Source organism: Hyperolius riggenbachi, chromosome 6 (genome assembly GCF_040937935.1).
Source record: "Hyperolius riggenbachi isolate aHypRig1 chromosome 6, aHypRig1.pri, whole genome shotgun sequence".
NCBI lineage: Eukaryota > Metazoa > Chordata > Amphibia > Anura > Hyperoliidae > Hyperolius > Hyperolius riggenbachi.
In genome coordinates, this window is record NC_090651.1 from 113,233,698 (window position 1) to 113,249,020 (window position 15,323).

The 15,323-nt window shown below is 41.9% G+C and overlaps 1 protein-coding gene across 2 annotated transcripts in view; it reads right to left on the minus strand.

Annotated features, from left to right (window-relative positions):
- The window catches only part of FNBP1L (formin binding protein 1 like), a 236,485-nt gene that overhangs the window by 54,126 nt on the left and 167,036 nt on the right, over positions 1 to 15,323 (minus strand). For both annotated transcript variants that reach the window (XM_068239782.1, XM_068239778.1), the window contains exons 5-9: positions 14,862 to 14,924; positions 13,231 to 13,335; positions 10,793 to 10,921; positions 6,315 to 6,461; positions 2,734 to 2,937 (exon numbers count right to left, since the gene is read on the minus strand). In XM_068239782.1, coding sequence (XP_068095883.1) covers positions 2,734 to 2,937; positions 6,315 to 6,461; positions 10,793 to 10,921; positions 13,231 to 13,335; positions 14,862 to 14,924 — 648 coding nt within the window. The remainder of the gene's footprint in view (positions 1 to 2,733; positions 2,938 to 6,314; positions 6,462 to 10,792; positions 10,922 to 13,230; positions 13,336 to 14,861; positions 14,925 to 15,323) is intronic.

Sequence of the window (15,323 nt, forward strand, 5' to 3'; positions counted from 1 at the left end):
TGAGATAGGAAATTAGGGTTTTCATGAGCTTTATGCCAAAATCATCAATATTAAAACAATAAAAGGCTTGAACTACTTCAGTTGTGTGTATTTGAATCTAAAATATATGAAAGTCTAATGTTCATCAGTACATTACAGAAAATAATGAACTTTATCACAATATGCTAATTTTTTGAGAAGACTACATATATATATATATATATACATATATATATATATATATATATATATATATATATATATATATACACACATATATATACACATATATATACATATACATACATATACACACACACACACACACACACACACACACACACTTTGCCTCAATTCACTAAGCTTAACTCCTTTCTTTAATAACTCTTCTGAGCGGTTTTACAGTTATCACCATGGTGATATAATTGTGATAACTGTAAAACAGCTCTGAAGACTCTGAAGAGTTATTAAAGACAGGAGTTAAGCTTAGTGAATTGAGGCCAAATCTTGCTGCTCTGGTAAAATTGACAAAAACAAAACAAAACACACACACCACAAAACTTGGTGGTTTTTGTAGAAAGTAATGTATATTAGTCCAAATGTAGGCGAGAAGGCCTAGCACAGGGAACCATGACCCCGAACAGTAAGAGGAACAGTATCAATTGCACTTTGGAAGATGTTCATCAAGGGAGCCCTGCCCATTTCAAAATAGGAGAATCTGAATTGAAAATAAACTTCTGATATAATGAATTGTATGTGTAGTACAGCTAAGAAGTAGAATATTAGTAGCCAGGGTACGAGTTTCATATTGTTTCCAAGATGGGAAGAGCTAAGAAACCAGTAACCCATGCAAAAGAGCTTTCCTGAGCTCCAGTGCTATTTTCTGAAGCACTTATACATCAAAAAGCAGCGCAAGACGACTTCAGATAAGATTTTACTGAAGAGAAGTTCAAAGGTTCATTAGTTCTGCTTCGTTTCATAGTTTGAAATGCAGAGTGCTGTCTGTAAACTGCAAATATTAAAGAATGAAAATATATATAACTTTTCTTTGCTACTAATGTTCTATTAATTATCCATACTACAAATACAATTCAGTATATCATACTTTTTTCAGTGTCACAAACCCTCAGAACACCTTTAAAAAAAAAATATACAAATATAAAAATGTCAGACAAGCTTAAGGTGATATGATAAACATTGGCTGAGCTCCTAATTAGCACTACTATAGAAGGGTTACACAAACCTTTCTCAGCTTGTGAGACATATAAAGAAGATACCATTTTCACATGGACTTCACCCCTTACAGAAGGGTTAATAACTGCCTAAAGCTGAACACACTGTACACTTCCATAAATGAGGACTTCAAGCAGCACCTTCAAACAAAGGTTCCACTTTATAAGGAAGCTGTTTTATCATCTAGTGAATAAAGATACTGGTATTTTATTTTGGTGCATACATAAATACAGCATGTAAATTAATTCACAAGGTGTGCAAGTCACCAAAGTTGTGAAATGTATTGTGACCAAAATCTAGAGTTCTCTACAAGAACTAAAAGAACCTATATGGCTAATTTTAATCTTTCCTTTCCATTTTAACAAAAAATAACATGCCAGAGTGTTTTAGAAGAACATTTCTCTGACAGCAATCATAATCAGGTCAAAACGTAACAGTTTCAGTCCTTCCAGGTACAGACAGTGAAGACCCAGGTTGACCCTGGGAGCCTCTGATATCACACAGATCCCTAAAAAGCGGTACTGGTACTTCTGTCATATTTGTAACCTTGCTATAAAGCTGGTTCATGCACAGACAGTATCTAGACATGCTGAGCATGGCAAAAATCCTGCCTTTCTTCTAGAATTGTATAGATTGCGGTCAGAGATGGCTTCTGCTTTCTGTGCCTCAATTGTTGCCCAACTTCCCAAAATTCTAAACTAAAATAGGAAAGTAAAGGCTTCAGCGAGAGGAACTTATTAAATAGTTTGGGTATTTTTCTTTTGGCATCTTCTATAAGGATTTGTGCATTTAAGTGTTTAAAGCTCCTCTCCAAACAAAAAGGCACAAACCAGAAATGTGGTGTTATGGAAGACATTAATACCGTCACAAGGCCTGTAACGCAATCCAGCCAATCCTTAGTTTCAGAAAGTCCAGACAACCCAACCAGATACTGCAGACACCAACTTGACATCCAGCAATGAACTGTCTTCCCACTGTACAGTAGGGCTGGCAGTACAATGAGAGTCTGGGATTACAGGGAACAGATCCTGTTCCCTCTACGGAGCAATAATAGAGAAGGCAGCTGTGGGAAGACACATTTCCTCTGAACCGATTTGGTTGACAGAGCCAACATGGAATCGGCACATAAGATCCTCACACACTTCAGCCAAAAAGGACTCCTGTGCCTCTAGGTTTCCCACAGCTGCTCCTTAGAAGATGTAGCACGGTATCATATTCTGAAGACTTACGCTCTGTTGGGAGGTTTTCTCATTCTCTACCTACTACCCAATGGTTCATCAGAAATTACCAGATATAAACCATGAATGCCTATTCACAACATTAGACAATACCCATCAACAATTGAAAGAGGTCAGATACTAGACTGCAGTATATATCTCATTTATAGGCAATATTAAACACATTGCTGTCCAGTGAGGACAGCTTGGAGGCTGCATAAACCATACAAATAGGTATACTCTATTGAGGCAGTGATAAGGAGTATCAGCAGCAACACAGCAGATGCCATTGTACTGTTCTTACCTTGGGTTTCTTTCCAAAAAGCCATAATTTGCCCTTGGCTTTTCCCATTGTTATTTTGGGGTCATTCTTCATTAGGTCTGGTTTGGGAGTACTGATTGTCCCATCTGAAACTGTCCTGTAAATATGCTGGCTGTAATCTTCAAATGGGTAGTCTCCAGGAGGTTCAAAGCCAGATTTAAAACAGTCCACCACAATCTGAGAATCCTGTATTCAAATATAGTTAAAATATGTATGAATGCAAATTAAAAACATTTTACACTCGAATGTAAAAAGCAAACAGTTCAGAGGCGTAAAAAGTACTATTACACTAGTATCCAATGTTATTTATATTAAAATAAATTAAAAAAAATAAAGAAAGAAAAGAAAAAAGAAAAATAAAGAAAATGGAGGATGACATTTATTTCCTTTAAAGAGAACCCGAGGTGGGTTTGAAGAATATTATCTGCATACAGAGGCTGGATCTGCCTATACAGTCCAGCCTCTGTTGCTATCCCAAACCCCCCTAAGGTCCCCCTGCACTCTGCAATCCCTCATAAATCACAGCCACGCTGCTGACAAACAGCTTGTCAGAGCTGGCTGTGTTTATCTCTATAGCACAGGTGTCGAACTCCAGGCCTGGAGGGCCAGATCCATGCCAGTGTTTAGGATGGACTGAAAAAGAGGAATGTATTCTACCTGATGGACCACACCCTTCCTGATGCAGTCCCATCAATTAATTTGAGCTGTGTCAAAAATTTGTAAGGATCTCGGCCATCGAAGGATCAGTTTGACACCCCTGCTCTATAGAGTCAGTCTGCTGCTCTCCCCGCCTCCTGCAGAACTCTAGTCCCCGCCTGCATCCCTTCCCTTCCTGCTGATTGGAGGGAAAGGACGGGGCAGGGACCGGAGCTATGCAGGAGGCGGGGGAGCAGCTGAGACTGACACTACAGATGTAAACACAGCCTCACAGCATGGCTGTGATTTATGAGGGATTGCAGAGTGCAGGGGCACCTTAGTGGGGTTTGGGATAGCAACAGAGGCTGGGCTGTATAGGCAGATCCAGCCTCTGTATGCAGATAACATTCTTTAAACACACCTCGGGTTCTCTTTAAACAATGCAAATTGCCTGGCTGTCCTGCTAATCCTGTGCCTCCAATACTCTATCTACTGGATTAGCTGTATGCTTGTTTCAGGTGTGTGATTCAGACACTGCTGAAGCCAAAGAGATCAGCAGAACTACCAGGCAACTGGTATTGTATCAAAGAAAATAAATATGGTAGCCTCCATATAACTCTCAGTTCAGTTGTACTTTAAAGGGACACTATGGCCTGGTGCACACCAAAACCCGCTAGCAGATCCGCAAAATGCTAGCAGATTTTGAAACGCTTTTTCTTATTTTTCTGCAGCGTTTCAGCTAGCGTTTTGCGGTTTCGTGTAGCGGTTTTGGTATAGTAGATTTCATATATTGTTACAGTAAAGCTGTTACTGAACAGCTACTGTAACAAAAACCGCCTGGCAAACCGCTCTGAAGTGCCGTTTTTCAGAGCGGTTTGCGGTTTTCCTATACTTAACATTGAGGCAGAAACGCATCTGCAATCCAAAATCTGCAGCAGCCCGGGAGTATGCGTTTCTGCAAAACTCCTCCCGCTCTGGTGTGCACCAGCCCATTGAAATACATTACCCTAGCGGATCCGCACCCGCAAGCAGATCGCAAACCGCAGCGGAAACGCTCCGGTGTGCACTAGGCCTTAGAGTCTGAAGCGAGTTAAAAACTCGCTTTTTAGCTTATAATCAACAGCTTGCCCCAGCTAAAAACGCCGCTATCCCGTGACTTTACCCCCCAAATCCCCTCCGTGCTGTGCGGTGATCACTTCCTGTTGAGGCAGGGCTAATGGCCGCAGCCCTGCCTCCATGCGCGTCGATATTAGCGCATATCTCTGCCTCCGCCTGCCCCCCTCAGTCTTCCTTCACTGAGAGGGGCGGGGAGAGGCGGAGATCCACTGCTGATAGACGTGCATGGAGGCAGGGCTGCAGCCGTTAGCCCTATCTCCATGAGCAGCAAAATCTACGACCAAGTTGGTCATGGATTTTGCGGGGGGGGGGGATTTGGGGGGTAAAGGCCCCTCGTTCAGCCACGGGATAGCGGCGTTTTAGGCGGGGCAAGCATGCCCATGTTGATTATAAGCTAAAAAGCGAGTTTTTAACTCACCTCAGAGTCTCTTTAAGCCAGGAATAAAAAATAAAAAATCAGTTTTACTTTCCTGGGGCTTTTTTTTCCCTCCCCCCAACCTCACAGGAAAGTTATAAAAAGGGGTAGAATGTGTGGCAACAAGCCTCTCCTAATCCTGAACACCTCTATACCCCCACCCCTTTTCATATAGCAAACCTGTAGTAAGTGGACTGTGGAATCTGCCATCCCTCTCTTTTTTTCTGCTTCACAAGTGTCAAATTCCAACTCCAGCAAGTATGAACTAAAGCTGCATACATACTTTTATAACTGTCATCAAATCATTAGTGATCATGATGTAAGCCAGTTTAGGATCGATCACTTATGCTGGGCATACACGGCTAGATACACGCCGGTATCGAGCCAGCGGCACATGCACGCGGATCGATTCCCGCTCGTCCCCGCGGGTGCTTTCTAATCAGCGCTTCGGTTTTTCTATTCTGCTCGCAAATATCGAGCGCGGAATCGATCCGGCGGGCAATCGGACCTGTCGGAAATTATCAATCGAGCCATCAGCGGCTCGATTGATAAGAAGAAACGAGCCAGCATTACAGTCATAAAACTTGGATATGCACCAAATGGGCCATTCTGTGGAGTGCACAGGCGCAGGATGCTATTGCAGACGGGAACGCAAAGAAAAATGTGTGGGCAGGCCTGTCGGTGAAAATGAAACTAGCTTGCGGTGGGGGACCGAAGGCTCCGCGAGTGACTGCGAGGGCATGGGAAGGCTTCAGGGGGCTGATAAACAGATACCTCAGGAGGTGTAAAGCCTCTGGTTCCTCAAGAAGCTGTGGCAGTCTACTCCACCAAAACCGTTCGCGTGCAGGGACCCCCAGGGTGCAGTAGCACTGCATCTGCCCAGTAGCACGGACTCGCTTTGAGCTTCGTCGGAAAAAGCTAACCCAGACCAGGTACATGCTACTGCTCAGGTGGATTGCGCTTACACAGTAGCATGGACTCGGTCAGGCTTAGCTTTTTCCGACTAAGCGCCAAATGGGGCCATCCTATTGCGCATGTGCGAGCCATCTACAAGCAGATTTTCGGAGGGGACAGAGGAGGAACAGCAAGATGGGACTGGCATGGGGAAACCTCTGGACCCAAACTGCGCAATTGTTTTCCCTATAGGTTCCCTTCAAAGGAATGTATAAATTACCATCTAATTGCATTACGCATGGAATTTTTCTTTTTTAATGATATAAACCAGAAGGATTACATTACGCAGTGCAGTGTTACACTACAGGGGCAATACGCTTTAGAGATGTCATTTTACAGAAGAAGAAGAAGGTAGAACAGACAGGTTTAGCAGCTATTATGATAAGTACCGCTACAAAGTGCCAACCTAAAGAGCGGCTTCTTGCCAGTTCCCAATACTCACCCTGCGATCATCCACAGACTTGGCAGCCTGAACCATTCCTTCTAAGCACTTTGAGATAATTGGGATAACTTTACGCTCTGAATCAGCAAAACCTCTGTAACACTCGCTCAGCTTGGTAGTCCTCCGCTCATCCATTTCCTGAAGGTGCTGTGAAAAAAGAAGCAGGAGGTCATGTCAAACAGTATAAAGTCTCTACAGTAAAAAGAGAGAGATATGGGAGGAAAAAAATGAATATTTTAAAAGCGATTTCAGGACAATGAACTGGTTTTCATTATCTCAGAATCCTGATTTTGGAGAACCGCATTAAACTTTGCAAAGAGCAAGGTCACAAAAGAACAGCAGCTAACCCCCATTCAGTTTTCTGCAGCTTATGCTGGCTGACAGATTTTCATTACATCAACCAAATGTCCCAACCCAGCAGGTAGAGCACTGAGGCCAGCGTACAATGCTTCATTGTATGTTCACTGCACAAAGCAGAATCCCGCCAATGTCTCCATTCAACTACAGCTGGCCATACACAAGACACTTATGACTAGTGTTGGCGAATTCGTGATCCTGCATTCAAACCTTAATTATGCTGAACACCGCACTTCAGCACCCAAGCTAGTGGACACGGTTATGGGGAGGTCACCCACATCACACTTCATGTAATTCCGATGCTTCCTCTTTCCGGCTTGAAAGGAGGAAGCACCAGGGTTACTTGGAGAGCAACATGGATTGCAGCGCTGCGTAATATGTTGGCGCTTTATAAATACAGTAAATAAATAATGCAACCCTGTGACAATGTACACTAGCTTGGGTGCTTAAAGTGAACCTCCAGACTAAAAATCTACTCAGCAGCACTGAAAAGGCTTGGTGTTTCTTTAACAGTTTCACAGCATCAGAACTTTGTTTTTCTTACCAAAGCCTCAATTTTAGCTGCACAGAAGCTAAGCTCCGCCCCATCAAAGAAATCTGCCCAGGCATTTTATTCCCTGATGCTGTGCAAAGCATGATGGGATTTTTGATGTTCTCGTTGCCTAGCGCGTGCACCTGGGAGGGGTGATGAGGACAAAGGACAGTTGGAACGATGTCTCATGCTCCCTGTCACCTCCTTTCAACCAAAAAGATGGCTACCCCCATGAAATCACAAACATTAGCCTGTTCTTTTAAAACAGGGTGGGTAAGAGATGATATTACCTATCTATTTAACATAACTAATGTAACTTAATGACAGTAATGTTTGTTTTGGCTGAAGTTCCTCTTTAAGTGCAGTGTTTGGCATAATTCAGGTTTCCAATTATGAACACCAATACTACTTATGACCTGATATGCCAGACCAAGTGATTCTTATCTTGTTGGAATTTGATCACATAGCGACCAATTACTTCTCTACATGGCATATTCAGTCTCAATAGATTTCAGCAGAAATCAAGCATTAATCGAAATACAAACTTCAATCCTCCACTGCCCCTGCCCCGCCCACAGATTTTCTAACACGTTCGATCAGACTTTCGGATATCATAAGGCAATAGATGACCTGCAAATTTGATCAAGGTGACAATCAACTGGGAATCAAACAGAAAAATTGAGATGCCGATTGACTTGTCTATATGTTTTATGGGATGCAGGAGGAAGTGCCTGCAGGTAATCCACCAGACATGGAGAAAATATAAAAACTCATTGCAGATGTTGCCCTAACTGGGATTTGTACTGGGGACCTAGGGCTGCAAGGCGAAAGTGATATTCACTCCACCATGCTCATCAAAAGTCTTATTGGACAAGTTTGAAAATCTCCATTCATGGGGCAGGGCAGAACCACGGAGGGTCCAAAGGCTCATAGTTTTACACTGCACTGAGCAGTAAAAGTTGGATATAGAGTTTGCCATACAGGGTAGTATTAAAGCAGGACGATTAGCCATACTATGCCAGGGGAAAAAAACACATATATAAGTAGATAAATAATTGATCTACTTACATAAACACATGTATTGTACTGACCACATTTCAGTGAATTTTATATAGTAAATGAAGAGAATTCTGTTCCTGGTGGGAACCATGTCTAAATACTGATGTCATTTCTTCCCTTAACTTTTTTTGCTTTCCTCCTCCAATCGCTGAGTCACCTCAGCCTAGCTTGTAAACACAAATGAGCAGAGGATCATGTTTCAGCTAGCCAGGGAAATAAAAGGGAAGAGAGGACTATATTATAGATAAAAAGAACCACCAGCATGCTACTGAATGGCAATGGCTATTACAAGGCCAGTGCTCCTAAGGGATTTGATAACTTCAAATGATAACAGCAGAAAAAGTTTTGAATGCAGGATTAGCATCTTTATCGCTTAATACACTCAGACCAATTGCTGTTGAAATGTGATTTTTATGGTGACGTTAAAGGACAACTGAAGTTTGAGGTATATGGAGGCTGCCATATTTCCTTTTAAGCAATACCAGTTGCCTGGCTGCCCTGCTGATCCTTTTCCTCTAATATGTTTAGCCATAGACCCTGAAGAAGCATGCAGAAGATCAGGTATTTCTGACATTGTCAGATGCTTGTTTCTGGTGTGAATCAGATATTGCTACAGCTGAATGCATCAGCAGGGATGCCAGGCAACTGGTATTGTTTAAATGGAAATAAATATGGCAGCCTCCACATACCTCTCACTTCAGTTGTCCTTTAAGTTACTATCCAACAGAATTAAAATCGGGCCATAACCAACCTCTGCATGTCCAACCTTAGGCTTTATATGAAGAGATTAATAGTAAGTCAAAAACTCTACTGTAGCCAATTCAAAATAAAAAAGTCTGAAATATTAATTTTGGCGATCGAATAATAAAATTACAAACATCTGAACACAAATATAGTAACATTATGTTGCATATAAGACACTGTGTGAAATGCAGCTTCCATTCTTTCAGCAGTATGTGGAAAAGAAGCAGCAAACACAGGACTTGGCGTCAGTTAACAGGTATCCGCGGTTATATAAACAGGAAGTCTATAAGGAAAGTCATTGTTCTAAACATCTGCTAATGACAGAGAAGAATTCACCATTATGTGAGGAAATGTGAAATTCCACCACATTTCTTGGACCAGAGATGCATTCCTATTCCTCATATAAAAATACACGTCTTCCTCCCATTTACAATATTTAAATCAAATCATGCTTGTACATTTGGTTATATTCTAGTATGCATAGCCATTAAAGTAAAAAGTCATTTTAGTTATAATCCTGGGTACTGAATAGTATGTCTCACCTCTCCACTGCATAAGTTTAATGCTACTTGTATGTATGAATGTGTACTTGTACTTAAAGGAGCACTTTAAATAAACATACACAAGTCATACTTACCTCCTGTGTAGTCTACTCCTCAATCTATTTTTCCTCTCCTGCGTCCTGTCTGTCAACTGTGATCAATGGAATTCTCCGTCCTCCATTTTGAAAAGGACTAGTACCCCATAACAGCTTCCTGGTCAGCAAACTGTTAAACTGTAACATCGCCCACTTGAGCCATAGGGAAACATGGACACATCAGTTCTCCTCTCAGCTGTAACTGACAGCAACTGATCTATAACTGACAGCAACTGATATATTTCAGTTCTGACAAAATGTTGTCAGAACTGGAAGGAATCACTGTAAGAAGAAAATGGTGAGCTTCTGAGAGGAACTGATGGCAAGGTAACTATGTAATGTTCATTTGAAGTTACCTCATGTGTTTATTTTAAATAATTTTACTCAGTACAGGTTCTCTTTAACGCATACAAGACAGACATTTGTCCCCAAGTAAATGCACTACAACAGTGTTACTTCCTATGTAGCTATCCATTACAGTAAGTGCTATCTACAAACTCTGAACCTCTTACTGGCAGGTTTTGGGCTAGTGCGTCTCTTAAAGGGGGATTCTCAAGGTTTTTCGGGTTTTTTGTTTTTTTTTTAAAAAGCACTTCCTAGCAAAATTCTATACTAAGTAGCTGGTTGATCTGCATACTATATATTGGCAGCTGAACTGCTACTGCTGTCCAATGAGTCATTTGCAAAATAAAAGAAAACCTTAATTCCTTATGAGATGAACTAGTCCAAAACCAAAAAATATTATTTACTCTGAAAATGTGAACAGTTACATTCGATTGACTGCACTGGAGCATCACCTGTAGGTTTTCTACAGCAAGTTTTGTATGTAGATAACAAGTATGGAGACAGGACAGTTGTCTAATGTACGAAGCATGTTTACTGCAGCAGAACAAGTTTTCTGTTTACTAAACTTGCCAAGCAAGCCAGCAGATGATGCCCCAAAATAAAGGAAGGTTTATTTGCAATATCTCAGGATTTGCCAAGAAAAAGTAAATTTTTAAAACATAAAAAAAGTTATTGTATATTTTAAACAGCCACTACTGTATCACACTATAAAAAGACACTGTAAAGTAAATATTTTAATACATCTTAGAACAAATAGAACAGCTTTGGAGATCAAAGGAAAAATTAGCAGAAGATGGAAAGTACCTTGTAGACTTGGGGGATGATTATGTAGAAATGTTTTTGTTGTTCAGCGTTGTAGTTCTGGAGTTGTGCCGCGTATTCATTCTTGCTCTCATCAGCCATGTGTGTCCGCAGGTTCAGATTCTGTTTCGCCTGGTAAAATGGTGACATAGGTCAGTGTTTCCCAGCGTAACCCTTCACCAGAAATAGGATTTTCTGAGTACCCCATAATGTGAATAGCAAAATCAAGTACCTCATGACAGATTTTTGTGAGAAGTACTCAAAATTTGCATGTACATTCTTTTCAAACATCTCTTTATGCTCATTAACGAATATACCTTTTTCAGGCTAATTTATGGATCATTTAGCAGATTTTAAATCTAACAATTCATTAGTACAGGTTAACCCTCATGGCAGTCTAATTAATTTCGCCAGGAGGCAGCGCAGCAGTTTTTTTTTTTTTAACTCATGTAGCGAGCCCAGGGTTCGCTACATGATAGCCGCTGCTCAGCGGCATCCCCCCGCTTCGATCAGGAAATCCCGGTCAAAGAACGGGATTTCCTGGTGGGCTTCCCCCGTCGCCATGGCAGTGCACGGGGTCTTGGGGGGGGGGGGGCGCACGGCACGACGGATAGCGGCGATCGAGCGGATCACTCCCATGCCGTCGGCCTCAGTTTTCTCAGTCTTCTGCACCGGGTCCCGTAAGTTCGGACAGCCGCTGCCAGTCTGCGTAAGCACAATGCGCGCTCTCCAACGGAAAATAGTACCGCGCAGGCGTCTATTCTCTGCCAGAGGGAGACGGAGGGAGCGCACAGCACTTGTTCAGACTGGCCAAAGTTACGGGACCCAGTACAGAAGACAGAGAATGGCAGCGTGGGAGTGATCAGAGCTTTTGGGGCTGGAGGAAGCCCCAGGTACAGTTTGTATAAAACTTTTAAACTGCCTCATCTCTGGTACATTTTAACCAAGAAAAGTTCAACTACCCCCTAAATCCAGCACAAGTACCTAGAGAACCTAGGACATTATGGAGAAGTGTTAACATCTGGAGTTATTGTCCTCTGTGCCCTCATCTAAGATAATTTTGTTTTTGTCCTGACAGGAAGTAGGTAACTCCAACAGGGACAGACCACAATAAAAGCTTTATTGTAGCAGAACTTAAGTGTGTATTGCCGCCTCTCCTTTCCAGTCTCTGGAACCCCTGTATTAATTTTTGTAAAAAACTCATTAGAATCCCTCCCAATCTAAGAAAAATATTTTTACCTGAACAAAAAAAAGGAGCAGTGTCAAAATGAGACTTGTATAAAATAAGACTGTGTACACAAAGTATAAAGAGTTAAAGAGTAACTGTCGGGCTGCAAAAGCGAATTTAAACCTCTATTCTCCTGTGTTAAACAGTTCAGAACAGGCTTTCTCAACCAGGGTTCCTTGAGCACTCTGCAGGGGTTCCTTGGCATTTTCCCCCATCGTGGCGGAAGTATAATAGAGCACACTATAATAGGTGGTACTGTAACAAGAAGCACTAAATTGGGGGCTCAGGAGACACTATAATGAGTGGCAGTGTAATAGGGGTAGTGAAATAAACAGCTACACATACTTTTAAAGACCATGCTTCCTGCAAAATAAATGCAGGGGTTCCTCGAGATCAAAAAATTGTTTGCAGGGGTTCCTCGAGATCCAAAAGTTATTTTCAGGGTTCCTCCAGGGTAAAAAGGTTGAGAAAGGCTGGTTTAGAAGGAAGCCAAAAAGGCAATACTGAAGTTAAAAATCTCTCTTACTTTGATGTTTGCTGGACAGCAAGGCTCTGTATTCCCAAGCTCCTAAGGAGGCCGGCAGGAGGCATAACAGATACTGCAAAGCATTCTGGGGCTGCTTCTCCCCAGTGCACTCCCTTGGTCCTCCCCTTCATTTCCCTATGCTGCCCTAAGGCTGCTTTCACAGTGGGAAGTTACAGGCTCATGTTACAGCAGCTTGTAACAGCAGCCTAACTCACAGCACATGTTCGGTTAGAGTATGTCGGTTAGAGTATGTCGCTATTGTTCCTAGCCACATGGCTAATTAATATTCACCGCACAGTAGTGTTGTCCAGATCATGATCCATTAGGATCTTTGATCCTGATCTTTTTTGTGAGTTGAATCATCCGGAAGCAAGGAAAGGGAGGATATGACATCACAATTGGCTTCATACAAGACAAACAAACATGGAACCTGCCATGAGCTGTCAGGAGCATCATTTTCTGCAAATACTATATAAAAATTCTGTGAAATCCAAACGTGGACAGTGAAATGCATATGTAATGCAAGTACAGCCAATATTTAGCAACTGATATATGTGTTTTTTTTCTCTCTGAGACCCTATACCTAACAGCTTCTCTTTAAGAACAACATGTTTAACCTCTTGCAGATGCAGCTGGACGAAATCTACGCCCTTTTTTTTGAGCCTTAATTAACTTTAATATGCTTACCCTCTCCACATCTGACTTTGTAGCATTGGTGTCGTTATCCATCTTCTCGTATGTCTGCTGTGCCTTCTCTGCCTCCCTACATTCCCTTTCAAATTTCTTTTTACTCTGCAAGAAATATACAATCTGGTATTATAAAAAAGGCATTACAAAACATCATAAGATACACAAACATATAAAAGAAACACAGAGGAGGAAAGGCTATTTTCTCTCAGTGAAGCATTGTTACCACAGCTGCAGGGGGTAGGGTCCAGTTTGTTTTCCACATGAGGATAAGAGTACTTGAGGTAAAACTGACAGACCCTGTCATGAAAGGCTCTGTCTAAATAATGGAGCATAAGGTGGTGTTAGGTATAAATACTTACACTGACCTGACCCGATTCCTTCAGGCAGGTGATTGCTCCACCCCTCCTGGTTGATGGGCCCTTGTGATTTCTTTTTAAAATCTTCACGCCAAGGCTCTGGCCACGGTCTTCGGAAACTTCCATCTGCATGGCCACGGCCTGTCCCAAGCTCAGCAGCAACTGCATTGCTGAGAATGGGGCAGAGCGTCACAAGACATCGGATCAGGTGAGTATTTAGTTTTGAACCTTTAGCCCCATTTCCACTGGCCGCAATCCCCTCCAAATGCCAAATTTGGAAATCTATTGACATCATCCAATTCATGTGTGGGAGAATTAAGGAAAATACAGCCTCCTGCAATATTTCACACATTACATCCAAAGTCTCATTGCTCTGCATTGGCACAACAGGGTAACTGGCAGCAGCTGTGGTGGCATCTATGCGTGCATGCCAGTTAGTGGACCCAGCAGCTATGTGGTCAATAACATTTGTGAATTTCTGGCTTCTGAGATGGGGGATAAATATGGAGGACAGACCTTTGGGGAACCAGGTACTCTGGATTATCTCAGGGGAAAAATTCCCATAAGACAATTTTATCAAACCTGTGTGATCAATCCTAATAATTATGCCCGATAACTGCAGGTACTGCAAACAAGAAAATGGCTCACTGGTGACTAAAAATGGAAGGATCCGGGGACTCGCAACACTGCAGAAAGCCAGTGTAGTCCATGTGGCTAGCTAGGTTTCAGTATTTTCATAGTTAAAGTGGATCAGAGGTGAACTTTTACTCATTGCATAATTGTGTTCCTTTCCTATTGTTTATAGGGCATTCCTCAAGCCAAATACTTTTTTGTTTTTGTTTTAATACTCAAATTCCCTATAAACTAAATAAACCACGCCCACAGGTTTTCAGAGAGCCTTGGCAGTAGCAAGGGCTCATGGGAGCTCAGTCTGGGCAGGAGGAGGAGGAGGAGGTGTTACTAGCCATTGATTTCAGAGGCAGAAAGGAGGAGGGAGGAGGGGGGGGGGGATTAGGTTTTTCACAGGCTGAGTGCTCAAGATACAGATAAGCCTACCTCTGTGTAATGTTTACAAACATGGCTGCTGTCATTGTATCACAGGAAGAAATAATCATTTTCTATTAAAGCTGTTTGCAGCCAGATTTGCTGTGTAAAATATCTAAACTTTAGATAAGATATATAGACAAGTTACTTGTTATAGTTAGTTTTTCATCTCGGATCCGCTTTAAACATACAATCGGGGACAGAAGAACAAAAATAACAGATACTCACGTTGTCCATCTGTTTAAAGCATACGTCAAGGTATTGCTGGGCTTTCCTTCCTTCTTGTAGATGCTTTTACAAAAAGGAAAAGAACTAAGTACTTCATTATAAACCAATCTACTATAAAACATTTGTACTTGGTAATAGAGTCTTTAGGTGCATGCATCAGCAAATACAGCTTCCATTCCTTCTGATAAAAGATTAGTTTCAAAATATTTTATTAAGAATTTCAATAGAAAACTTACAGCTTTTAGGAATTCCCTTACACAGGGCATCATACAATTTGTCATCATAACAGATGAACATATAAACAACACAAACCATACATGCAGGTCAATTTATTATTTGTTAATGCAGGATAGTCGCCGGGGCGGGCATAGCCCCTAAAAGGCGAGGGCACAGGACCGTAGCCCCAGAGACTCGGAGGCTGAGAGCCATGGTTGCCAGGTGCGTGTAAATGATAGCGTCGTA